The 27,481-nt window shown below is 36.5% G+C and overlaps 1 protein-coding gene across 3 annotated transcripts; it reads left to right on the top strand.

Annotated features, from left to right (window-relative positions):
- The first annotated feature begins 65 nt into the window (after positions 1–65).
- FGL1 (fibrinogen like 1) lies at positions 66–27,229 on the top strand. Of its 3 annotated transcripts, none has more exons than XM_061473411.1 (8): positions 66–207; positions 10,238–10,313; positions 15,853–16,033; positions 18,914–19,073; positions 21,036–21,133; positions 21,993–22,081; positions 22,643–22,830; positions 26,666–27,229. In XM_061473411.1, the coding sequence occupies exons 2-8, from the start codon at positions 10,248–10,250 to the stop codon at positions 26,823–26,825; spliced, it is 942 nt and encodes a 313-aa protein (XP_061329395.1). In that variant the 5' UTR covers positions 66–207; positions 10,238–10,247; the 3' UTR covers positions 26,826–27,229. The 3 variants fall into 3 exon arrangements, with proteins under 3 accessions (XP_061329395.1, XP_061329386.1, XP_061329404.1); XM_061473402.1 differs by lacking the exon at positions 66–207 and adding an exon at positions 5,654–5,786; XM_061473420.1 differs by lacking the exons at positions 66–207; positions 10,238–10,313 and adding an exon at positions 14,570–14,602.
- The last annotated feature ends 252 nt before the right edge of the window (positions 27,230–27,481 follow it).

Genomic DNA, 27,481 nt, shown 5'->3' with positions numbered 1-27,481 from the left:
GCCAGTGTCTTACTGTCCTTGTGAAGAATTTCTTCCTAATACCTGAATCTATCTTGTTTCATCTTAAACCCTTGTCCCATCACTACACGCTCTTGTAAGAAGTCCCTTTCCTTCAGAGCAGCATCAACTTCCAGAGTCTGTTTCTGCATTTGGTTTCCTGTAAGAAGTAACAGGTGTATATGCAACGGTGAAAAGGTGGAAATCATTGTAAGCCTATCTAGCTTTTTTTCCCTTCTTTTTCTGCAGTGCCATTATTTGTGTTTTGATACTTCTTTTAGGGCTTTAGAGTTTATGGCTATAGGTTCTTTAAGCTTTCATTTGGGAAAATACTAGGAAAATTTAGAGGATTTAGCATTTTTTGAAAGAGTTGTCGGTAATAGTCATGCTCTGCTTTACTGTTATTCTTTGATCACTCAGTTGTTCGATGCAGATGAACTTAGTATTCAGCAGAAGTTCCTGTTGTTAGGCTTCAGTGGCTGGACTTGGGTAGTATACTCAGGACTTTCAAGTTTTGATTCCATAAGGCTGATAATAATTTATATTTCTTGCATTTGAAGAGATTGTCCCTTGTTGTCAGAATAGGAAAAATAAGTTACCATTTTCAGCATTTCCATTACACTGAGTTTCTAAAGCAGAAGTATTAAATGTTCACATAGTCCTCAAAATTCATCCTGGGTGAAAAACATTTTACTGGTACTACATGGAAATGTAGTTAATCCGCATGTCCCCCATATTAGTACTTATACCAATGTATTTTGCTCCACCAAAAAATAAATGACCCATTGATCTTTTTCAGTGAGACATTGTCTGAAATTTAGAAAGGAACTAAATGATTGGAAAACCTGTGAAATAAAAAATATTTAAATAAAAATATTATTGTTTTCACTAGCAGATGCCCCTGTATCAAAGGAATTGTTCTGGACAATCTGTAGTGTGTGAAAGAGTTGAGCATAAGACTGCCTGTTACAGCAGCATTTTTGTCCCATTTCTACTATGAGCTACATGACTTTATATCCACAATTGAAATTTCTTCGAAAGCAATCTGCAGCAGCTTGATGGAAGATCTTTATGAAATGAATATATATTATTAATTTCTCCTGAAATTCTGCAGTTAGTAAAGAAGTTAATTTATCAGCTTTTAAAATCATACTTCTAAATAATGTGTTTTTATCCTGGCCTCCAGTAGTATGTCTGGTTATTCAGCACCATACTGGCAATGTTGCTGTTGGTAGGATGCTTTATATTCTCACAGTGGCATACCTCCCACTGCCCGGCAGATGGAGGCAGAATTTAAGAGAAAATAGAGCCTTAATGCAATGATTATCATTATTTTTGTTGTGGTGGTTTATTCTTAAAGTAGAGCTCCCTCATTCCTATCATTTCCTCTAGGGCAAAAAGAAAAAACAACAACAAACCAAAAAAACTTACATAAAAATATAATGAGTTGTTAAGGAAAACCAGTAAGTTAAATAGGTTTCAGTGTATTTTAGTAACGTTTTTACCATGGTCCCCAGTATGTCATAACAGCATATTTTCCTGACCACAGGTTGTCATATATTGGTAGCATGTCTCCCACAGAAGCTTACAGCTCTGTTACTCTGATTCCTGCTTGACATTTGCAGGTTGATTTTTGTCTTCTTAATTTCCGTCCCTCTTCTGGAATTTGTGAACTTGTTCTTTGGGGAAAAAAAAAAAAATCTAAAGAAATAAAGCTCCTCAAAGCCATTTTTCACTGGGGATAGGGACTGAAAAAAGATACGAGTATTTAGAAATCATGGATTGCACTTCAAGAAGCATTATTTTCAGTAGGTGATTCTCCACTACTATTATAAGAGAACATCTCAGGATTTGGTAATGACTGTGGAGACAGTGTTCTCACAGGAGAATGGATAATTGGTACATAAATTCTGAATAATCCTGAAAGATACAGCAAGGCCATGAGAGGCCCAAGGAAGCCTAAACAAGCAAGATAAGAAGAAGCTGGATTTCACCGAGTTAATGAGAACTGCAGACTGTTGGCAAGCTTTCGAGGTCAAGTTCTCACACCTGTGCTTAACCAATTATATGTTAGTCACAAAGGGTCTTCAAGACATGTATCCAATCATAATATGCCAAATCACTGTAAGTGCATGTAAGAAACAGTATTTAAGGAGTTAAGGCTTTGTAATAAACAGCTTTTGTCTGATCATACTGATCTCTGAGTCCATATATTTTCTGCGGCAAATGACTGTGAGCCAAAACTAATTGGGCTTAAAGAATGTCTTGTTTAAATAAAAAAAAAAAACTTTTTTTGGGGGAATTCCTATATCAGCGTTAATGAGCCTCTAGATTGACAGTAGCTAATTCCTCCTACAAAGATCTCTGTTGTAAGTGCTTCCATCAGCAGACATAATAATGAATGCACCCTCATAGGAACTGAATGGATTATCTTTGAGATAGCCCAATTCAATTAGGATTGAAAGCTATGTCACAGACATGATGAATTTTTCCTTGTGCATCTGCTGTCTGTATCTTGTTAATTTTATTATTCCAGAGTGAAAGGAAAGAAAGCAAATAAAATACATGCAAGTAAGGACTAGAAACAAGAAGTGAAGAATTAAAGTTTTACTGAGAGAGAAGAGATAGGATGAATAGGTGGAAAGAGAATTTTTTAAGGCACTGGAACAAAGGCACTAATTAATAGGGCATTTGGTTCAAATAGCAATTGTACTCTTTTTTGCTGATTTTGTGACAAAGAGCTTTTTGCTACAAAAATGAAACTGGTCAAATATGATTACCATAATGTGGCTACACAGTGGCTATAAGGCTACTATAATAAGGGTAGTTTTTCTTTCTTTGTGTTATATTGGATTCGAAAGATCTTTTAAGTCATTAACAAAGAGTCTTGAGTTGATTTATACAGAAATATAAAGTATCCACTTATCCCCATGGGACCTGATAATAAATTAAACAGGTGTAGGACACAGGTATAGGCATTTAAGAGCCAAAAGTGAAGCATTAGGCTGGTCAAGGATTAGCCAATTGTGAAGAAGAAAGCATTTTTTGATGATCCACTCAAGCGTAATAGCCATCAGAGCAATAAAGGAAACAAGACCAATTGAGAGACAGGTATTAGCTAACCTTGTCAGACCCCAGAAAAGTACATGAACCTCAGCTGAATAATGGGCAGGTTCGTGTTCTCTTGGCACTTGCACTAAGATTTTGAGCAAGTCGCTTGCCATATACCTTTCCTTACAACATACCTTAACTAATGTTTTTTATGATCTTGGGGTTAATGAATAGAAGACAAATGTCAGCAATGGAATTTCTTGTAATGATTTTCTAAAAAAAAAATTACTCTTGAATAGAAGACAAATGTCAGCAATGGAATTTCTTGTAATGATTTTCTAAAAAAAAAATTACTCTGGGCCTTCACCAAATGCACCATTTCTCTATATTCTGCAATAGGAGATTTGTACAGATGTGGATATTTTTTTAGATCTTTAACTTCTGTAATGTGTTCCATCTATGCTAGTAATACTATCTTTGCAAGCGTCTACTGAAAAAGATGGGAAGGACTGCTTGGTTTGTATTTCTAATAGGAACTGGGGAGGTGATAAAATAAAGTCCAAATATGTTGAATATGCTGATCATATCATCCATGATAATGACGGTGTGTTCCTGATTTTGGTATCATGTATCTGAAATGACAGACTGCGAAATAACTGAAATAACTAAATTATGCACCTGTTTCTTAGATTAATACTCAAAAATTAGGTGAATCACTTAAAACCTGGATATTACACCCCCTTGTCCAGGGGAAAGAGCTTGTGTGCCCTTGTGAGGTTGGGAGCTATGCTGGTGGTGGCATATGTCTCTGGTAGGTTCTCCCATGCCAGACAGGTCTCAACTGAAGGGTCAGACAAAATGTGTCCATGGGCAGGATGGGCTCACTAGCCTTCAGGCAACCATCCTAGGAGAAGGACAACTCTAACTTCAAACCAGGGCAGATGGAGCTCGTTTAGCCCTGTAAGGCCATCCATCTAAGAGAAGGATACTCTAATCAAACCTACAACCTGAGGACTTTGCTGTCACCCTCCAAGCTAGCTAGGCCCTGGCAGGTAAACCTCAGGTGTAAAGGGTGGGGCCAGCTCTGCGCATGCTGTGCCTCACCTAAAAAATCCACTGCGCAGGCCTGAAGGGTTTACCCACACTTGCAAAGCATAGCGATACCCACCTATACCACCCAAGGAGACCTTTTGTTGTGCTTTTTGCAACCAGATTTGCCTATCCCACATTGGCCTTTTTAGCCATCAGCGCACTTGTAGTAAGCGTGGGTAAAGCCCTTCCCAAATCTTCGTTTGCGAAGCCAAGCCATGATGATGATGATGATTGTTACATATTACATCCATATACCAATATATTTATATAGTAGGTGAAATCTTCATAAGTTTATAGATGGGCTTCTTGAATAACGCAAACCTGTGACTTGACACTGTATATAATTCTTGAATCACAGCCATAGGTTTTAGCCATCTAGTCTTTGTTTAAAGACTTCAAGTCATGGAGACTCTACTTATAATCCTTAATAAGTTGTTTAAATGGTTAATAAATCTGAGTTTAAAATGCCATGCCTTTTTTCAACTTTCTAGATTCAGAGCCTACGTATTGAGTAACAATTGGTTAAGAGTCATGCTATGAACACCCATACCCCTCCATGCAAAAGGCATTCACCATAGCAAGATTTGCAGTAAAAATTTCTTGATGGATGATTTCAAATTTTCAATAATTCTTAGTGTATGCTACTTCTAAGAAACTTACTGACACTATTAAATATTTGAAATGTAGAATATGAAGTTAATTAGTTGATGTAATTAGTAAAGAGAAATACTGCCAGGTAAACAGATTTCAAATATTACACCAGAAATTATTCATAGGAAGTGTGCAACAAGTATTAGTTTTCAAAAGAAATTGATGGTGTGAATAATTTTATTATTATTATTATATTGTGGAATGTAAAACTTCTTTTATTGCTTTTGTTCAGTATTTCCATAACAGTTCATTTCTTCCAGAAGCATTCCTTTAAGTATACTCATTTATTGAACTTTTGGGGAAGAGCCAACAGAGAAGGAGGGCAAACACTCAAAACAAATTCCATTCTTCGATGTATTCATCTAGCTGTAAAAAGCTTAAAAAGAAAGTCTAGCCAAGTCACTGAGATCATGTGCTTCTTAGTGCTTTCCTGTTCAGCTAAAAAATACTAAGTTACATCAAACAAGATTTTTGTCCTTTTTTTCTTGTTCGCTTTGGCTTTCTCTCTACTATGTTACTTTGTTGGGTATTTTTTAGCAGATTTCTTGTTATTTTATTACCTTTAACATGTGACTTCTAGTCTGAGTGATTGTGTTTTGCTGGGTCAGTTACGCTTTCTGTATACCTCTGGAACCTGAGAGATTTAGACTGTGATTCAGGAAAGTGCTAGAGTATATAGCTGAATATGATGCTGAGAGCAATTTCCTGGATCAGAACAGTAAAAGGGAATGGTTGTTCCTTTGTTATTTTTGGTCTGTTTTTATTTCAGAGCTGTTGTGTTAGGCACAGAATTATTGTCGTCTTCTTATGTTGCAATTTAGTCTTGATAACTGCAACTTCTCAGAAACATTCCTACACAGTGACTCATAGCAGATGTAAGCCTCAACTCTACAGAATTTAATAGCAAAAACAACCACAGCCTGGGAAGGGCTGTAGAATTATTTGCATCAGCTTGAGAAGATTTATCAACTTTGAGTTCTGTCCAGAGGGAAAAGGTAAACGTTTTAGGTACCTAGGGGCAGGTAGGAGGAAGGTAGAATAAAATATGGGGAAATTGCTGTAGTTACAGTTTAAAAGTAGTGTGTTTTTGAAGACCATATAACTTTTGCAATGTTGCTAACGACATATGAATGTTTTAGCAGGTTCTAGCTATTTTGCTACGATATCTAGTTAGTAAACCTCATACTAAAGTCTGTAGTTTTAAAATTTATAGTAATGTTTGCGTGTATGAACAAGGCTGCTGTTTAAGCCTAAAAGTAGATCAAATCATGATTTGAATTTAGGGGGGATATGAAGATAGGATTATCCGAGTAGCCTGTAAAGAAAGCCCTGGCATAGAGAAAGAAAAAGGTACCTTTCTAGAATTTTTATTCCATAGCTTTGAGAAATCGTTCTGCACAGCTGTGCAAGTGCACATTCCAGGTGTAATCTTTGAATAGTAAATGATAGTAAATGGATAGAATTTCAAGGTTTCAGAAGAGTTGTCCTTAAACTTCAATACTATTAAAACAGAAAGGGATTCCTAACTGCAAAGGGCTTGTGTTTTCAGCCTGAAAATATTACAATAAGTTTATCTCACTCTACGATGATGTGTGATAATTAATCCAGATGTCTACTGTCTGAGAGGAAGATTTTCCTGGAAAGGGTTCTATTCTGCGCAGGTTTTGTTTTGTTAAACCAACACAGGTGTTATTACAAAAGTCTTGGAAGTCTCTCAGGACTTATTAACTCTTTGGGTTCCTAGCATCAACAACACACAAATATTTGCTAAATTAAACAATTGTATTCACCTGTGACATGGATTAAGATATATAATTCTTTTGCAGTTTTGGGGGTGAATGCTTTTATTGCTTTGTGTGTGAATATCAGCGGCTGCATTCTCTCCCTACTTTAATCTTTCTTTGAACAGAACTTCAGATTTATATATTACCAAAGAGCATGGATGTACACTCTCAGAGAACTGTCTTTCCAGAAACTTTTAGTAGAAATGTGGAAAACTAAGTAAACAGTTACCCATGTTGATTCAAGACTGAACCTGTTGATTCAGTTAGTATATGCAAAGCGTTTTGAACATATATGGGGCTTGACCCTATTTATCACTTTTATTATCACTGTAGGGTTGACCACTCAGTGAATCTCATGTCACTGCAACTGTGGGATCAGATTAACTCTGGGAGTTTATACCTCCTGAGAAACTGGCTCAAAGGTACTGTCCTCTACCTTACCGGGTCTCTCTGCTGGGCAGTCACAGAAGCAGAGAAACATTGTTAGGTCAGCCACTTCCTTTCAGAGCTTGAATTTTCATGTCTCCTCCAACTCTTCTTGACCTTTCTTCTCTTTTGGGGGGACAATGGCACAAATATTTTGGTCCCCCCAATCCTTGTTTCTACTGAACCCAGGACACAGGTCCACTCTGGAGTTTTCAGTGTTCTTTCTGTTTCAGTGTCATCCGTGTTTTTGACATAGAGGTTTGCCAAATTGAACTCTTGGTTACTCCTTCTTTCTATGCCTCTTAATTCTCTTATGATCATAGTGAACTCATATTTTGAGGGACTACAGGATCAGTAATTTATCTTGAGTTTACTGTTCGACTTATTTTCTTAGAAATTAAACTCCAGGATTAAAATATATGGAGCAACGTATTTAAATAATCACATTTAGAATTTTATTTGTGAGACTTATGAGCATATCTTAGTTCAGGGCTAGAGCTGATACATGTGAAGTTGTCTCCCAAGTCTAGCCCTCCTGAAGTTCACCACAAAAGGATCATGCTTTAGAAAGAGGCAGCCTTTAAATAGAAAAGTGACTTCATCTGAAGATGACAAACCAAACCAACTGTACACACTCTACACTTCTCACTCTACCCTGCATTCCTTTTGTGCAGCTTGCTCATAGTAGTTCACAGATGCTGCAAGGGATGTGATCTGCCTTGATTGTGACAGATAGTCTTCTATTTATATTATTTTTTTACTCAGATAAATTTCACTGAACAGTATGCAAGATTCACTTGCTAGTCTATTTAAAAAAAAAAGTATACTCTAGTTGTAAAGCTGTGCAAACCTTTTATGACTAATTGTGGTATTCAGACACTCGGTCAGTGAAATCATGATAAAACAGTTTGAATATTAAGACTAATGTGAGGGAGACAGGGGGCTTTTGTAATGAAAATAACAGAGAATGAAGCAGAACAGTTAAATATTACTCCTCCAGTGAAAAAAAAATATTGTCCCCTCTCTCCTAGAAAACATATTTAGATATGCATGGAGTTGGGACAGTGATTATCAGATATAGACCATTTCCAGGTTGTCCGGGTAGCTGATGTACTCTTCAGTCACTCCTCTCACTGACAGTGTCATTACAACAGATGGCAACAGCCGCTTTCAAAACGGTGGTGGCTGCATTACCTGTAATTAGTACTGTTGCAGTACTGTTGCAATACTGTTGTAAGGTGAAAGCACATATTTTATCATGACAGAAACCTCCAAAACCTAAATTAATAACAGAATACAATGCCCGACAATTCTTGCAGATCCTGACCCACATCATTTTTTAAGCTAGAAATTCATAGGATTCACCACTTCAAACAGTAGCAGAATTTGTTGCATTCAATTATGGTAAAGCTTCTAATTCAAATGATAAAACATTTATCTGGTTAGCATAAATAACAACTTACAACCCAAAATCCATAAATTTTATGTCACAGGAATAACTTAGTCTAAGGTTTTCAGTTCACACTTTATAAACAAGAAACATTTTATAGGTAATTTTTAATGGCTTCCTTCAGAATCCTTAGTAATAGACATCTGCTTAGTACAGTGCTTTGCAGCTTAATGGTAGATGTTGCGTATGTCCAAAATGCTTAGAAAACCCTTCTGAAGCTGTCTGTAACATGAGTCAGTGCATACAGAGTATGCAACAACATACCTTGTGTCTGCATCAGTCCAGTGCAAGAGGTGGTATAACAAGCTTTATACAGGTATACTTGGGCCTCACAACTCTATGCTTTCATATATGATGTTTTCAAACCAGCAAAACTCAAAAGTAAAAATAAAACACATGTTGCTCTACTCATATAAGTGCAATTTAAAAAAAACATTCCTAGTATTTTATTAGTAGGTGTTGAAAACCTGAAATTAGGCTGCTCTGTAATTTGTACACTTGCAGGAGTTTTTCAGAGGTTGGTGAAAATAAAACTGGACTTATTGCAGAATCATAGAATGGTTTGGGTTGGAAAGGACCTTAGAATCATCTACTTCCAACCCCCCTGCTGTGAGCAGGGACACCTCACACTAGACCAATTCTATAGGAACTTAAAAATATACTTCACATAAGCACCTTGCTTGTCTTTGTACAGTAAAAAGCAGAGTCTGCTGAAGTTCCACTGGTGTTTTATATTAATTCCTGTAGAAACATGAATGGTAATTTCCATAAAGTTTATGTTTCAATATGCACATACTGGCATTGAATCATTAATCTCTATTAAAGGTCTTATGCTTTGTCTAACCACAAATGTTTTAACATGTAGTTAGTGGATTCAGTTTAGTAAGTAGAAAAAGCAGAGTGGACACATATTTTTGGTTTAAAATGGTGTTGGCATATACTAAATGAAAATACTGTAAGTTAAAAAGAAAACCCCAAACATTCCTCAGTTGATAGCTTGCAGCAGTTTACCTAATCAATTTAGAATTGGTTCATGTATAGTATATGTAAATATTTTAGTGATTGGAGGCCTTGGTTTCTCATCTGTGAGATGAAAAGCACTCATCTACCTTACAGAAAATTGTGATATTATATCAGTTAATGTTTGCAAGGCAGTAAGTTACAATGGTGATTTTTTGGTCACATAAAATAATTTTTATATGAAATAATGGGATTTAAAATGCTGTGGGTTATACAGTACAAAATATGCATAGCTGTCAGTTGAAAGATGTTAGAATTAAAGCTAGTAACTATTACTCATTTTCCCCAAAACTGCTCTTTAACAGTAAAATTTCCATCCTTTCTTGGCACACAAAAATTGCACAAAACTTTAGTTCAAGTACAGTTAGCCCAATTCAACTTTTAATTACTTGAATATAACAGAGAACTTTCTCACAATTTCAAAGGACCAACAAGGAATATTGCCCTGCTTTTCAGAGCATTTTAAAATGCTATTTTTTTAATCTCATTTAATAATAAAATGCATGGGTTTGAATCTTGAATAGATGCCCTAAAATATATGGGGAGCTCTGCTACAAAGTAGCCTAAAAAGATAAATCGTTTTTTACTGAAAATTTTGGAGTTCTACTTAATGAGGCTATTTTCAACATTTATAATGAAGCCAAAGTAAACATATTTACAACATGTAAGAAAATAATTATTTCAAATAAAATATAGATTTCCAGTGTAAATATTCAATTTTAATGTGTAAGTTAACTAGTATTTCCTTTGTTCCTCTACTTCACAGCTTCCGAAGAATGAAGATATTGATAATGATTGATTTTGTCCTTGCAGCTAACTTCATGGATGCCACTGGCAGTTCTGTAAGTTCCAGTAATTAAATTTGCCTATAGAGTTTCTTCTAAATCTTTCATACCTTGTCCTCCATAGTGCTTACAATGTATCTCAGCTACATGAGATGGTAGAACCTTTGGTGAAAAAGATTAGAAATCAGACCAAAACAGAAAGACTGGAGAAATAACCTCAGATGGTGTTCAGTGGAGACAAGTTTCTAGTAAGGAAAGAGGAAACAAATGCACAAATATACAGTGGAAGATAAATGACTGGGTAGTAGCACTGAAGAAAATAAGCTAGTCAGTTTGTTATGGGATCCAGCATGAATTAGAAGGCAATGGAATATCTTTGCTAAAAAAGGTATCATATGATGCATTAACAGGTGTATCATATAAGGCACACAAGAGAGTTATACTACCACTCATGGGTAATGCTAATTCAAAATAACACCTTTAGTTTTGAGCAGTATACTTACAGGAAGGCAGAACCCAGGAACTCCTAAAGCGGTGGCTGCAGCAGTAGTATTTCTGGTCATTGACGCTCAGGATGAAGAATGTTTCTATCTTTTCCACTTGCCATACAACTTTTTCTCAAGATCCACAGCTTCATATTCTTACTTGTTCCCATGTTAATATGTTATAATTCACACTGAGAAACAACAATCAAAACACCTTCACCTCTAGCTCTCAAAACCTTCTGCTATGGATTCTGATCTCCAACAAAAACCCTAACACAATCCCACTTACTCCACTGCTTAAAATACTTCTAACCTCACCAGTCCTGTACTGCCTGTCTTGGCTGTCTTTCCTAGTTTGGTATTCTGTTCCTAGCTAGTAGGGACCTGGGAGATTGAATTGTTGATTCATAATTGCCTAGGTGGAAGTAGTGGCTGAATTTACAACTAGGTGAGCATCATTGTGTCTTACATTATCTTATGGAAGCACTTTGTTCAGGTAAGTATCTCTATAGGGGCAGAATAGGAAACACCTGCCTCTAATCACTCCTGCTCAGTGGAGAAAAACATTACTAAATTTTATAGAAGCCTATTATGAAAAAGGCATTGCAATGAAATGCATTTGCTTGCTTTCAATTTTTCATTTGAAATGTTCTGAGCTTTTGCTGGCCCTATGACTAAAAACTGGGAATAATCTGAAGTTTACCTCTTAAGTTTTCACATTGTAATATCACTGAAACACTAATCTCAATAGAGATTTTTTGGACCTCATTTAAATTCTAAAAATATAAGAAATAAATCTTCAAGTAAAAAAAAAAATATATAGTTTTCATAAAATATTCTGAGTGTAATTTATAGCATCAATTTTAATGCAAGGTCACTAGCTGCTAAATAATTCACACAATAATGAAATAAAATTGTGAATCCACATTAATTACAGCAGCTGGTTAAATATGTCCAAGAATAGAGCTGTCAGCAGTTGTTGGATAATTGCTTCTCAATGTGTAGTACAATCAGTTGCTTCACTGAAACAGAACAGGTTATGTTCAGTCTGGTTTCAGTCAGTGGGCACTACTGTCCACTGGAGACAGCAACAATGAAATTCCCATTTTATTGAGTATTTCAATATTGTACTAGTTTAACTTTGGTTCATATCTAACAAAAGGAAGAGCAGTATGTTACAGGTGCTGACTCTCATAACCCTAAGATATGTTTTGCTTTAATATTACTCTAGCTGTGCACTGGTTTAGCTCCAATGACTTTAAAAGAGTTATCCTGAGAAAAAGTGTATTAGTACATTAAAAGAACAGTCTGGTAGCCTGCAGACTGCAGATCAAGCCGCATTGTTCCACCCTGAAGGTACACAGCTAACTTGTGATTGTCCCATGGGAAAAAATACAAGAATTGTGGTTTTGCTGTGCCACAAAGTATAATGGGATTTTTCTGGAGCTGACAGAGAGATAAATGGGGAGGTTGAAGTCAGGGAGAGAAAGCAAAGTACTAGATGGCAGTGCATTTCATATGTAGGTTAGTTTCAAAATGCTTTTTCTGTTCAGTCATTCCTTTCTTATAGCGTAGCTATTCAGTATGGTTGGTGATTTTTTGATTGTCACTTACTGTTTACCAGCACTGTAAGCTTAAATTCTTTCCATCAGGAAATTGTTCTGTGTAATGTAGCTATATTACTGTTCACCATGTGTCTTGTCTGTGAAGTAGATGAGAATCAGCTCAGTGACACTTTTTCATTTTCATGAATTAATTCACAATTCACAGTAAGTAAAGAAAAAAGAAAAAAAAAGAGATCAAAGTTAAGAATAATATTTAGAGACATAGCCTATTGCAGACTTGTTTTTTATGTGGCTCAGAGGAAAGGACCTTTTATAGTGGTATACAAAGTAGTGTCATACTGAGTTTAGAGAGCAAGTTTTCCTAAGGTACAATAGTAGCTTTTGAGAGGTTCTGTGCTTCTGCTATATAATTTAATCACAGCAGGAAAAATGACTTTTAGCAGTATGAAAGGGTGAATTGATAGATGCTTTTCACTTACACCTGAAAGAAACACACTCACCTGCATGTAGCTGCCCCTGAAACACTCAGGCTCGTGCTCTCTCCAAACTGAGCTCTTTGTGGCTCAGACCTTGCCATGTGTTAAAGAGATTACTCACCTGAAGTTTTGCCTATGAAATTTCAAGGGCTTGGTGACATGGGCCACCATTTCCAGGATCACACAATTCTTTCCTATTGTATTTTACCATGTTCTCCAAAGTTGCAAGTCCTGAGTTAAGACTGATACAGGCTAACCTTCTCCATAAACAGTGCAGTAAGACTAGTAAGTGTTGCATGATGGCTTCTTTAGCAATCTTAATTTTATATTATTAGAATTACTATTTGATCTGACTGTTAACATGGGATTTTTGACAGCTTTACTTCTATAGTTAGCATTAGCTCATCAGTGTGAGCCTGGAATTATTTTTTTTACTAGTATTTACTCACTTTTTCTCAACCTACCTGTGCAGCTCTCCAGTTCTCCATAGTTTTATGCATGCACTTGGGACTAGTCAGAGAATTTGCAGAGACCTGTCAATGAAGCCTCTTCTAATTTCCCAGTTCAACTCAGCTTTTGTGAAGGGTTTATGTGAAGTTGCAGGTACAAGTTGTGACAAACACTCTGGAAAGACTATATAATACTGCATCTTTCTTTGTAATATGCAACATGTCACACATTAACCAGTGCCGATGGTCAAATAGTATTCCTCTAAGCCACTATAGCAGCTCTAAGCCACTATAGCAGGTTTGTCTCTGTATGTGCATATATAAGTACTTTCTTCTCTCGCTTCCTGCCAGAAGAAAAGGAGGGTATGTTAGGGATCTAGTATATCTATCAACAACTGGAAAAGATTTTCAAGGGAGTATTCTTAAATAAGATAGGACTCGAGGGATATTAGGTCATTGCCTGCATTATTTATTCTTGTAAAGATGCTAGTGTTTGGTAAACGTGCCTCTTATTTCACAGCGCCTCCTTGTGGCTTCTCAGGAACTAGTAGCAAGCAGTTGGAGTCTGCAGGCAAACCTCTTGTCAAAGCAGCCTAACATGGGCAGCACAAACCCAGGGAGGCAGTTGAGCTTTTCTTCTCAAACAGGCCACTGACAAACTGCTTAGTTCTTCCACGTATATTCCCCATTCTTTTATTCCACCATGTCTTAGCTTGCAGCTAAGTATGAATTAAAGCAAGCATCTGATAGACTTCAGAAATACTTATAGCAGAGGCCTGTATTCAGGATTGTTATGCAAAGCCCAATCATCAAAATTTTCAGTGTGATTATATATTATAAGCAAATGGAACGTGATGGTTAGGAACCATTTTACTCATGGACATAGATAATTTAAATTTTTTTCTAGTTCCTTTGTCTATTTGATGGAAGTGAATTGCATCCTCTCTAGTGAAAAAGCAAAGGGGTCTGCAATAATTACTTCTATCAGAAATAACCACAGTCATGACAGAGTTTATATGGATGTTTCTTGACAGTAGCAGAAGTTCCTCTGCTTCTTCACTAGTACCATAAATGAATTATGAAAAAAATCTGCATGTGTTAGAGTTATAAAATCCAGATTTTGTTAGATGTTAGTTTAATTCAGAAAGTTTTCCCTTGGAGTTGTGGTGAATGGTACCACAAGGAAGTCAACCTAACCAGAACCGTGTCTGTGCTGCACAGAAACTTACAGAATGGTATCTGTTTTTCAGATAGAAGAAAAAACAATCACTGCAGCAAGAAAGTGACACAAAACATTTTGGTGGGAGTGTTCATGGAAAATAGGTGAAGCCTGAGCTTGATGCAAATGGAAGTATGCAGATACCACTGGAGGTGCATGTCAGTATGCTACTTCAGGTCTTGCTAGTTCAATGTCATAGGGCAATGGTCTAAGATATCAGCTTTTCTGTATGAATGGAAAATGTTACAGGTCTACATCCTTAGCTTATGTAAATAATGTTGCCCTATGAATAAGGTTGTACCAATTTAGACCTACTGCATACTTGATCTTGCATATCAGATTTCCAAAAGGTTGATCTCTGATTTTGCTTTTAAAGTGCTAGTTGTGCTCTTGTGCAAGCGCTGTAGCTACTAAACTCAGTTTGCTCATATAAAATTGCAGACACAATGCCACCGATACAAAACCTCATGGCACATTTGTACAATGTGTCATAAAACTCCAAAGGCTTTTTGCTCTATGTTGAAATCAAATTTGTGTAGCATCTATTTGAAGCTGTGCAGGCTATTTTAATTAAAGCTCCCTAGATCGGTTTCTGTTCACTTTGGCTGTTTTACCATAGTCATTAATCTAAACCAAATTATTGCTCTGTGTACAATCAGCATGTCAGCATTTGAAAGAGTTATTCCACCTCTCTTGTCATGTATCTGTATTTGCACTAGGGTAAAATGAGTGCTAGGTGTCACCATATAAGAATCACCACATTTCTCTTCCACTCTGCATGGAAAAATTAAGTGTACAAGTCACAGACAATAGGGATTTTATTTTTTACATTTCATATGTATTTGTAGCTTCTTAGGGACTATTTCTTTTATCATGCCAAAAAATGAGCTTGAAACTGTACAGTGTTTATGTTGGCAATGTTAAGATTTTTATCGTAAGAAGTGTGTAATCTAAAAGCATTTGAAAAATGCACAATGAAGTTGGAAATGTGTGTGGACTATATTTCTTTAAAACTCTGGAATTTTAGAACCTTCAATGTTAGTAGCAAGGCCTCACTGAATAGTAAATCTCTGTATATGGCAGGCAATAGAAAATAAGCAATCTTTATGGTGGGGTCTATACTATAGTGCTTTTCCCTAAAGTCCCCTCTTCATGTTTGCAGTGAGAGCTGGTAATTATAGCTATTAAAGCAGGTATATGTTTGGGCACTGTAATACACAAAATAATATTAAATAGAGGTAGCAATTGAGGCAGAAGACAACAGTGTCTGTAGGAAATTGCAAGCAAATGTTTTATTCAAGTTAAATTTTATTTATGGGTTGTTTTTTTGTTTGTTTTTGTGTCACATGTTAAATGTAACTAAAATTCTTGATTTTACAAGAAGATATGTTTTCCTCTCTAGGATCTACAGAACTGTTTTCAAGAGCAGATACGACTTCAGGGCCAGGTTAGGCTTCTGGAACATCGTGTGAAACAGCAGGAGTTAAAAATTATACGGCTTTTAGAGAAGAAAGAGATTCAGTACAGTGACAGAGGAGATGAAAAGAGTGTCATTGACTTGGGAGGAAAAAGACAGTATTCAGGTTAGAAATGAAGCTATTCTTTTCATTTCCATTCATTGTAATGATACTCAGAAGCTTTAGCACAATTGGGCCCATTGACTTACTGTTTCAAAAGCTCATAGAAAATTGTTTGTTTAAAACAGTGTTCAGCTTTTACTTAGGCCTGCTGCCACAGGGAAAAATTGTTAATGTCACATGGTATAAATTAAATCAGGATTTAAGTGGTTTATCCATTTGCTAATAACATATAATTCAAAAACAACCAGTAAATAATAAGTTCAGAACAAATATCGGCAATTCAACAGATAAAAGCCAATAACAGATATATACGAAATGTTAACATACAGTTACAGATTTCTAAACACCCCTTGACTAATCTCCAGAACTTCTAACCCACAGGGTCAGTTCATATTCACACATTCACAGCATGACATGGGTTAAAAGTACACCCTGACTCTGTTCCAACCTCTAAAGTCCCTGTGACATCCTAACACACGCAAGCCTGTCATAATGACATCTCCATCTTGCTTTAATATTCTGTATGTTGCACCATTTTGACTGAGTTAAGTTCAGGTCAGGACATCACAGGTTTTAAGTTGTTTTTGTAATCTCACCAGCATTCTAGTGGTGATCCGGTCCCTCTACAGTGGAAGCAGGCTAAGTGTGTTAGCTCCTAGGAGCTGGAGTGAGGCCCAATCTCTTAAAATAATAAAATACCATACAAACCAATGGTTGGATTGAAAATACAATTTGGGGGGTGGATTCTTGGATGGTATGTTTCTAGTTGTCCAGTGCTAGAAAGCCTAAACTTCCATGATTAATTTAATAGCCTTGTTTGAACATACTTGTAAGTGTTTATGCTGGTGGAAGAAATCACAAGATATAAAAAGGCATCAAATTTAAGAAAGCAGCATTAAAATGAAATTGAAAGCAGTTATAAGTCTGACTTTAAATTTTAGCTGTATATTTATTTATATTCAGCACCCTGGAATTCTTTCTTTTGTTATTATGGCTGATTCATTTGCTAGTGGAAAAGATTATTAAAACCACATTTAGGTGAAAGGTATTTGTCCTTTCTTAGCATTTGCTTCAGTTTATTTTCTTAAGATATGATTCTAAATAACAGATCTAATTTGTTCCAGTTTCTGTTGTGGGGTTGTTTTTTTCTCAATTTTTTCACTTTCCCTGTTGGTACTGTAGTATTTAATTGGAACTGCTGTAGCATTTTAATGTCGACAGAGCTGGGTAATTTGAAGTTAGATAATAAGGGAGAAATTCCACACTATATACACCTGCTAAAGAATAAAATACTCTCAAGTGTTTTTCTAATCTACAAGAAAATAATGGACAGGAAAAGCTGTTTTTTATAAACCAATCAAACATTATCTAGAAAGACAACTTAGCTATCATTTAAATTCTGTTTTCCATTAAAATTTATTCAAATCCTAGCACAGCTGTTTGTTTTCAATATGAAGTGTTTATTTTCTATGTCTAATCTTCACTGACATTTTCACTGAGAAGAAATATAATAGTTCAGAAAGTTCCAAACTGGCCTGGAAGTTCAGCCAACATGCTCATAAATGTTTCAGGGAAAATCTTACAGTTATTCAGCCCTACCTTTGCCAGGAAAAACAGAAATATTGAAAATGATACATCTTTCCTGTATGACTGCTTGACGGTAGATTACATATAAACAAAGAACTCCTTTCATTTCTTAACTCCTAGAGGAAAAAAATATAAGATTATAAAATTACATTGCTGTTATATTTTCATGAGCTCTGAATTTTGTCATTGCTGTAAATGCTGGTTAGCCACTAACACCAATGCAGACCATACTGTCAATGGTACCAAGCCAAAGTGGTATCGTTTTACACATATATAGCATTTTTTAGAATCATAGAATAGTTAGGTTTGGAAAGGACCTTAAGATCATCTAGTTCCAACCCCCCTGCCATGGGCAGGGACACCTCACACTAACCCATGTCACCCAAGGCTCTGTCCAACTTGACCTTGAACACCACCAGGGATGGAGCATTTACAGCTTCCCTGGGCAACCCATTCCAGTGCCTCACCACGCTCACAGTAAAGAATTTCTTCCTTATATCCAATCTAAACTTCCCCTGTTTAAGTTTTAACCCGTTACCCCTTGTCCTATCACTACAGTTCCTAATGAAGAGTCCCTCTCCAGCATCCCTATAGGCCCCCTTCAGATACTGGAAGGCTGCTATGAGGTCTCCACGCAGCTTTCTCTTCTCCAGGCTGAACAGTCTCAACTTTCTCAGCCTATCTTCATATGGGAGGTGCTCCAGTCCCCTGATCATCCTCGTGGTCCTCCTCTGGACTTGTTCCAACAGTTCCATGTCCTTTTTGTGTTGGGGGTTGTCTTCTACATATTTTTGCACCTGTCTGGTACAAAAGTATGAGGTCCAGCAATTGTTTGCCTTTTCTAACACTGGTGATTTCATGCTTTTGGTTTTGGTAGTTCTCCTGTGGACTTTCTGGAAATAGAAGTATGTGTTTGTTTTTAAAGGTTACTGTGTGTTTTATATGTAAATTATATGATTGTAACAGGATTCTAATGTGGATGATACCATTGTAAATTAAAAGTGACACCACTTAAACCAGAGGAATGATTTTGCCAGTCAGATACAAATAAGAATGATATTTTATGTTAGAAAAAGATTCTTTTAAAGAAATGCCAAAATAATTACAGCTCAGTAAAGGTTTAAACCAACACAAATACAAGAAAATGCCCAGAAGTCATAAAAATATGTTTGCAGGAATATTTCCTTTGTAATAGCTTGGTTTATATGTGACTCTTACATGACATGACTTGATTTCTGATTTTGCCATTAAGCATAGGACTAAAAAACCTGTGTCCAATGAATGTTTTGTGAGCAGATTGTGCAGAAATCTACAATGATGGCCATAAGCAAAGTGGATTTTATAAGATGAAACCTATCCAGAGTCCTACTGAATTCCTTGCCTTCTGTGACATGTCTGAAGGGGGTGGTTGGACTGTTTTTCAGAGACGTTCTGATGGCAGCCAGAATTTTGATAGGTAGGTACCAGACTTGGTCATTAAAATTGGAAACAAAGTGGACAAACATTCAGTGAGATGGAGCCAAGTTAAATCTTAACTTTATAATTGTTGTTATCCCAGATAAAAGTGAGGAATGGTTATTTTGTGGGACAGTCTCCAGATGAGGTACCACTTCTGGCTCTGGCACTCTTCTGTGAGACATTTCTTCTAGTCTTTTTCTGACAGCTTGAACATTTTACATGATGACATTTCAGTGTTAAATGCATTAATAATTGTTGGAGCACGAATTCTTACTGACAAATGAAAGACTACCTTGTCTTTTGCAAATAGTAAAAATGTAAGCAGTCTGCTTGAACCAAAATACCATCAGCAAGCAAGTTTGAGAGAAACCCACCACAGTCATTTGTAGCTCATGATAAAAAGCCTTCAGGAAAGATATGATGCGTGACACCTACTCTCCTTGCCTTTGCCAAAACTCAAGCATTTCGGAGAATGTCCAGAAGTGAAATTTTTGGTTCTGTGAGACTTGAATATAAAACTCTACAAATATTTACAAATATTGGAAGCAACAATAATGTTTTTAGAACCTCTGCTTTGCTCAGTTCGCTTCTCATGTATCTGCATCCTTCTGTGGATTTGCGTCTTACCTGTGTTTATGATTACTGCAACTAACTTTACAATACCCTTATGAAATAGAGAAGCAATCCCCAGAGAGGATGAAATACTTCAATCTGGCCAAGAAAACTTTGCTATTCTTATCTTATAAAATATAGACAGACAAGCTACAGAAGCAGTGTGTAGCATTTTACTATTGTTACCGCCACGCACCACCCATTCTCCCTTGCCAGAGACTGCCAGCTATTTAAGTCACAGAGACTGCTTTCTCTTATGACTGCATGTGCACAGCATAATACTTTCACCCACTACTTGGAGAATACTTGCTGTCCATCAAGGAAAGAGATCATATTTTTGTCCCCATTAGAACATGTCATGAAAGCAAACCACTGAGAAACTGTTTCAAAGCCAGTGTGGACAGGGAAAAGATTCAGTGTTTTCAGTATACGCATTGATTCTTGAAACTATATACCAGTGTTAAAGTTCAAAAATTGTTAAATCTGTCAGTAAGTCCAAGCTGGAAATAGCTAATACCTCAATTTAAAAAGTTATATATCCAGCTACAGGGGTTTCACATTTTAATGACATCATGGAAAATAAAGAAACTGCATTTGTGGCAAACCTACACATCCACTTCAATCCCCTGGATGTAACCAGGAAAAATATTTTCACTTCAGGGAAATTGTGCTATGCCAGAGATTGGACTGAGCTAATGTGTTTTCTTCTGGCTTTAAAAATCTGTTAATCTTCAGACTGGGATTCAGTTTTTCACATGTGAAAAACAGAAATAATTCTGTGAAGATCAACAATGTAAATAAGATATTAATATCTAAAATATTTATTAATGTTCTGATATATAATGAACCTATAGAGTTCAGCAGAGATGACCAAGGGCTGCAGTACTTGCCCTGTGAGGACAGACAGAGGCTTCTTCAGCTTGGGAAAGAGGCACCTTCAAAAGAACCTAATAGTAGCCTGCCTGTACCTACAAGGAGGTCACTAAGAAAGCAGAGCAGTTTGAGAGCTTATTGGGTAAACAGGCTCTTCAGAGTGATATCTGGTGGGAGGATGAGAGACAAAGTACATAAGCTGAAACGAGAAGTTCTGGATATAAGGAAAACCTTTCTTGCCCTGAGAACACTCAGCAAGTTGCCCATCTTTGGAGGTTTTCAAGACCTGAATTGACAAGCCCTTGAGCAACGTGGTCTGATCTCATGGCTGACTGCCTTGAGCAGGAAATCGGACTAGAGTACATCCTGAGGTTTCTTCCAATTGGAATTATTCTGTGGTCTCTGATTGTATGATAAAATAAACATTCAAGCAAACTTGGGGTTTTTGTAAATTAGTGATTTATATTCTTTTCAGAGTCTGGACTGACTACGAAGAAGGATTTGGAAATTTTGTTTCAAAAAATGGTGAATATTGGCTTGGAAATAAAAATCTTCATTATTTGACTAATCAAGGTAAGATTTGTATTGTAACAATAGTCTTCTCTTGTTTCTGTTTCTCTGCTCTTTCCAGGCCATTTTTTGTTACCCGTTTTCTTTGCACAAATCCTGAATTCTGTTGTTAGTCTGCATGGACTTCCCCAAGTTTCAGACAAAACACATTTGAATATAAGTTTGTCTTATAATGGAAGGATCAAAACTGTCATTGGGCCACTGTCATGCAGGGAGCCCCAGCAAAACAGGAGGTGGTAGACAGGAGTATGTCTTTAAAAGAATTCCCTTTACCCACTTCACAGTCAGCATCACTAACAGTCCAGAGCCAGGTAAGTATGCTGTACCAATTCATTTAGTCAGAGCTTTACACAGCTGCATAGGCTATTACATGAAGGTAACTCTGGGCCTATTGATGAGGCTAATTTTAGAAAGCTATTTCCATCTTATTAATAGCCACTCAATCTAAGGTAACTTCTGCTTTGCTGTAGGATACACCAAATACAAAACTTACATGTTAACGTAGCCAGCTAATTATATGGAAATTTGTGCCACCAGGATGCAGTCTTAGTTTAACTCTTTTATCTTAAGTGCATAAAAATCTAATTTTCTTAGGATTTTTTGTTGTCTAAACTTGAAAGTCTGTATTGGAATAATTCTAAAATGTTCTAAGCTGAATCAGGAGAATAAAGACAAAGAATTGCAAGATATGCTTTAATATGCATGAAGAAAGAAGATAAACCCCCATAAAATACACTGTGATGTGATAAGATTCATGATAAATGCCTAGTTAGTATATTAATCTTCTACTATAATACTGTGTTCTAAGAAGTAGTGAGGTGGAATAGTTTAACCAAAATAATTTCTCTTGTTATTTCTTAAGGGAACTATACTTTAAGAATTGATCTAACTGATTTTGAAGGAGAACGGCGGTTTGCACAATATGCAAGATTCAGAGTTGCAGGTGAAGAGGTAATAAAATGCTAAGTAGTGACTAGAGGGCTTAATGAAAATGTGGATTCTGTAGATGGACAATAGACATACAGGTTCCCTAATATTCATAAAGGTTTGTGTAGAACCTTATCATATTTTCCTTCTTGCATGTGCTTGGAATTTTCAAACATATAATAACAGTGATTTACTTTGATACATCAGTTTCACACTTACTGTAAGATGTATGAATTATTTCGTTTTAGCAGCCATGGATTAAAGCAAGGTTTTCTATTTTTGTCAGTATAACCAACAATAATGGTACATCATGTTCTGATTTGTTAACATGTACTACAAATTAACACTAATATTGTTTTTTAGTATGTCATTTATGCACATAATAAATGTGCTTACCCCAGAAAGCATCTTTACAACCCTCCATTATCTAGTACACAGTGTGCAAGTGGCATGACATTTCTGAGCATAAAAATAGTAGCAAATGGAATAGATTAGTTTCCTCTTTGTGGTTTCACTCTCTGACATGCTAAAGGTTAAAAACATATTGGTATTATTTTTTTTCCTTTCTTTTTCATATTTTATTAGTATTCTTATGAGATGAATTGTGGTGAATACTCTGGTACAGCTGGTGATTCCCTTACTGGTGGATTTCATCCTGAAGTAAAATGGTGGGCTGATCATCGAGGAATGAAATTCAGTACTAGAGACAGGGATAATGACAACTATGAAGGCAACTGTGCTGAAGAGGAAAATGCTGGCTGGTGGTTTAACAGGTATTTTGATTTTATATTAATACAGTATTGACAATTATTCTGCTTCATGTGTATTCATGCAGTAATAACATATGGTAGAAGACAGGACTGGCATTGTTTATTGTATTTGCAATCTGCCTTTGACCCATAGCAGAAATCTCAGTGCTGGTGAGACTGAGGCTCACCTTAGAAGGACAGCACCTACCATTCAGCTCAAGCTGGTCTGCAATAACACTATTTGCATAGGTTTTGGTCATCTTTGTTATCAGGGAGTAAGGAGAAGACAATTCTGCCCCTTTAACCATTTTGTATGCAAGTAGGTCAGATGTATCCCTGTTGTTTGCAGATGTATCCCAGTTGTACATTTGCATTTCTCCTGTATTGCACTAGAGCAGATGTGACAGAATATCTGATGAGTTAAGCTAGTTCTGGGTTATTAAGCCTCATTTTTTCACCTCAGTTCACAGCGTCTCGCTCTTGTTATTCCTTCAGTATCAAGATGGGAATGTGTCCACTCAGTTTCTGTCAGTGAGCATGGATGAACTGAAAGGAAGATTTTTTTAAACAGTGTTCAGTAAAGGAATTTTTAAATCCTACTTACATGCAAAATACCAACTCAAAAAGAAAGGATAAACCTGGTAGCCTTAGCACTGTCTGTATAGACAGCTATGTTCTTTCCCTTAATTCATTAGATAACAATGAAGAGAAACTATGCAATCTAGCTGTGTAATACAGTGATTTAAAACACAAGTCAAGAAAGCATACGAGTCTCTCATGGTGATCTCAGTTCACTTGGCAAGAGCTGCCAGGCTGGATCAACTCTATTGTTTCTCTCTGTTGTGTCATCCTTTATTTCTGTTTTTTAATTCCTCATTTTCCAGATGCTGTTTCTGTAAGTTGTCTGTGACCATTGTAGCTGATATGATGTAGCCATTAACTCAAGGTTTCATAATTAATTGCTTATTTTAATACATTTAAATATATTTGCATGGATAAGGGGTCAGCAGAATGTTTGAGACATATGGAAAAAATCACATGTAGACAAAGGTTTTTGCAGTTCTCACAAAAGCTAAGACATAAAAGGGAAAGGCAACTGTGTTGGAGGTCCTTTTCCCATGAAATCATAACTTTTGTGGATTTAGAGGAATACGTAGACCTCAAGGAGCATAAAACTCTGATACCATGCCATGGAGTTCATTAAGAGTGAATCACCAATGAGTGTTAGTCAACTGCATACTTTTTTGATATTTCAAAAACTTTTTTGTTATTGTTGTTAATATTGGATTGGTCTGGGCAAAAGAATGACCCTTTTGCAAAAGTAACTGTATGGCAGACTTGACAGTTATTAATACCTTGTAGTTGGTGTTACATAACTGCTAAAGATATCTGGCTCCTACTAGGCTGGTTCCTATTATGGTTGTGTAGCTCATGCTCTTAAAGTGACAGTCTATCTGGATAATGAAAATCAATCATTAGCAGTAATTGATTCCACTGCCTTGCTACAGACTTTTTTATGTTAAGCCTAGCATCAGACTGAATACTGCAAAATACTAGAAAATTTCAGTATCCTTAAATCCTCTCCAAAAGAACAAATTGGCAGAGAAAGAAAGCACTCAGAACATGTATTTGTCATACACAGATTAGCAAACCTAGAAGGAATTAGTGCTCTTGGCTGGTTTGTATAGGAGCTCCCAGCTATGAAGGAACTCCTTATAGCCAGCTCTGTGCTATCTGGACTAACAAAACACAGAAACGCCCAGATAATATGAATACCAAGGGATGTGACACAAGTGAGGCCACATGGAGATAGCTTAAGTCTTGCTCCAGCTCAGCACTTGTCATCCTGGACTTCTGCAGAAAAATGGCATTCTTTTGTAAGCAAAGCTGTAGAAGAGATTTTCAACTTGGATGCAAATCCACAGAGCTGGTTTCACTCTGGTACTACACTCAGGTGATAAGCTTTCTTGCATCCAGGGCATTGCAAAGGTCAGTAGGTTCATAAGTAGTAAAAAAAGAGCTAACAAGTCTAGTGGACATGAGCTTATTCGCTCCCCAGCATTCCCAGTTTTAGTTAGGTCATGCATGGGTGATCATGGTGGATTTGCCAGGCATCACGCTGGGATGACAGGTCTCACCAACTCAGGCTTCTTGCCTCACCAGTCATCCCGGCATAGCTACATCAGTGTGGGGCCATACTGGAGCCAATAAGTGCAGGCAGAATTCAAACAATTCTTCAGAAAACCAACTCTATCTCCCTGCATCTGTCATACAGTTAATATGTAAGTCAGATAAAATGTTCACAGATAATTGAGAGTTGACTGTAGTTCTGAAAGTATTGCAGGGAAGTTTTTTAGTGTAAAAATAAGCCGATCAGGAAGAGAGGAGGTTAACCTTAAGGAGCTTATTGATGTGTGAATGACTGTTGCTTCATAATACAGTCACGTGCCAGTTGTTTCTTTCATATGTCCAGTTACTTCAGGCAGCATCCAGTTGGTTACAGAATACCATGCCTCCCAGCACTAATTAGGAATTGTTACTGGCTCATGTTGCTGTTGACAAAATCCTGTTTTGCCTGCTTCCATCAAAGGAACTAAAAGGAGGGGTTCAATTGATCTAGATACCTCTTATCAATTACAAGTCTTCCAATGAAATTGTGGTTTGATTCATTTTGATAGAGTCCCTGCTCAGCGCTGAATTTGTATGGCTGCAAAGATTATGTCAGCTCTGATACAAGTTTGTCATTATTAAAACCAAAGTCATTTTTTGGTATCTATCTGTGGTTTATACACTTTCAACCAACACATTATCAAAATTGAGCTTAGAAACTGTGAGCTATAAATAAGCATATATATATGAGAATTTTCCTATGAGGCTTTCATGACATTTTTATTTCAGTTCTCAAAAACTGTTGTTAATGAAGTGTAAGCAAAGGCAAAGAGACTAAGATTTGCCAGTAATAATATCCATAAGTTTAATTTGGGCTGGTTTCTGTTTGCATATTTTCTGAAGTATACTTTTGAAATCCAGCATGGTGTTCAACAGCTAGATATTAACAGCACTTACAACAAAATACTGAATTGACAGATAAACCAAGCCAATTCATTGCAGTGTGCTGCAGAAGAAACAGCTATTTTGCTCTCCATATGGTCACATGAGGATCCAAGCTTTCCTGTAGAAACCAAATGTGTATCAAGATGGTGCTGTTGCCTAATTAAGCCTTTTGGGTTTTGCTAGGGAGTTTGTGGGGTTTCATTTGTTTGTTTTACCACTTCAGTTAATAAATTGTAATGGCATTTCTTCAGTGTATTAAAGAAACCCCTTCCCCTCCCCCCAAGTATTTTGTATAGTCAAATAAAATGCTAGCTCTGATGAGCCAGTGATTTGGTATACATATGTTTAATTAGCTGACAGATTTAATCTATTTGTATACAGAAGTCCACAGATGAATAGGCAAATTGATGGTAATATTCTGGAGTAATTGCAAAACAGAACAACAAAAAGCAGAACAGCATTTCTTTCCCAGAATTTTGTGTGGTGCATGCCCTGCTGCCACCCGTGACCTGAAAAACTCTGGACTAATTCTCCACTGAAACAGATTAGCAGGCAGAACTCGGAGAGCTAGTAATGCCACGAAACATGTGGAAAGAACAAAAAGAACTTTGTTTCAAAGGAACTCATAAGAGCACTCGCAGTATGCCCTAATTGAACTGTTATTGTTTAGCTGCACTGAAGTCCCCAAAGGCAAATGTTTGCAGCTGCCAAACTAGGCTGTTATCAACAAAGCAAAATATTTGACTTGCACAGAAAATGCAACTTTTTGAAGGCCTTATCTCTGTTTTCCTTTACTTTCCACCAGGTGTCATTCTGCCAACTTAAACGGTTTGTACTACAAGGGTCCCTATACTGCAAAGACAGACAACGGGATCGTTTGGTACACTTGGCATGGGTGGTGGTATTCTCTGAAATCTGTTGTCATGAAGGTCAGACCAGCAGACTTTGAACCTAATATTGTTTAAGTATTTTATTAAAACGATTTATCTGGTTAATTTTTCAGCAAATCAGTCCAAATTAAAACAGACGGGCAAGTTTTTGCTTCTGATCTATGCATATATAAATCTGGAATAATTTCTCTGTAACCAGTAGTTTTAGGAGATGTAAATGAGAAGAAAATATGGCTTATGAATCTGTATACAAATACTTACACTACTGTGTGTACAAGCTTTTTTGAAAAAGGCAGACATTCACCTAGGAATAAGGACATCTTCATCAACATGGAGAATTTTTAGCTTCTGCAGTAACTAAAAATCCTTTCACCTTTAAATAAAACAGTATTGTCACAGTGTTGACTCAAAAATTAAAATGAATTGTACTTATTACAACAAAAAACTATTTAAATTTAAGTGTAAGGCTGGTTTACTCAGTAGACGGAACATACTTTCTTTAGAATGGCTCAAGGCTTTGGAAGTGAGTTGCCTGTAAATTCCGCTGATTTATTTGTTGCATGTGTTGTGTACATAGCACACATAGTAAGTATAAAGAATGAGGCAGGGAACTGAAGGAAGAGAAGGGATGCTACCAGGCTAGAATCAATTGAACCCAGTGTACAGAAGTGGATTGTCTGTTATTGCTGAGCCATTTCTAGGGCTGGTCACATCACTAAAATCTGACATTT

The sequence above is a fragment of the Pezoporus flaviventris genome, unplaced genomic scaffold, assembly GCF_033815535.1.
Source record: "Pezoporus flaviventris isolate CSIRO_AGI_PZ_B2104156 unplaced genomic scaffold, CSIRO_AGI_Pfla_v1 ptg000002l, whole genome shotgun sequence".
NCBI lineage: Eukaryota > Metazoa > Chordata > Aves > Psittaciformes > Psittacidae > Pezoporus > Pezoporus flaviventris.
This window is presented reverse-complemented; position numbering and strand designations above follow the sequence as displayed.

Bases quoted from the DNA above. Each gene is read 5' to 3' on its own strand.
- FGL1 (XM_061473411.1), top strand. From the start codon at position 10,248: ATGAAGATATTGATAATGATTGATTTTGTCCTTGCAGCTAACTTCATG. The intron at 10,314-15,852 runs GTAAGTTCCAGT...TTTCCTCTCTAG, and splicing joins TGGATGCCACTGGCAGTTCT to GATCTACAGAACTGTTTTCA. The intron at 22,831-26,665 runs GTATTTTGATTT...ACTTTCCACCAG, and splicing joins GCTGGCTGGTGGTTTAACAG to GTGTCATTCTGCCAACTTAA.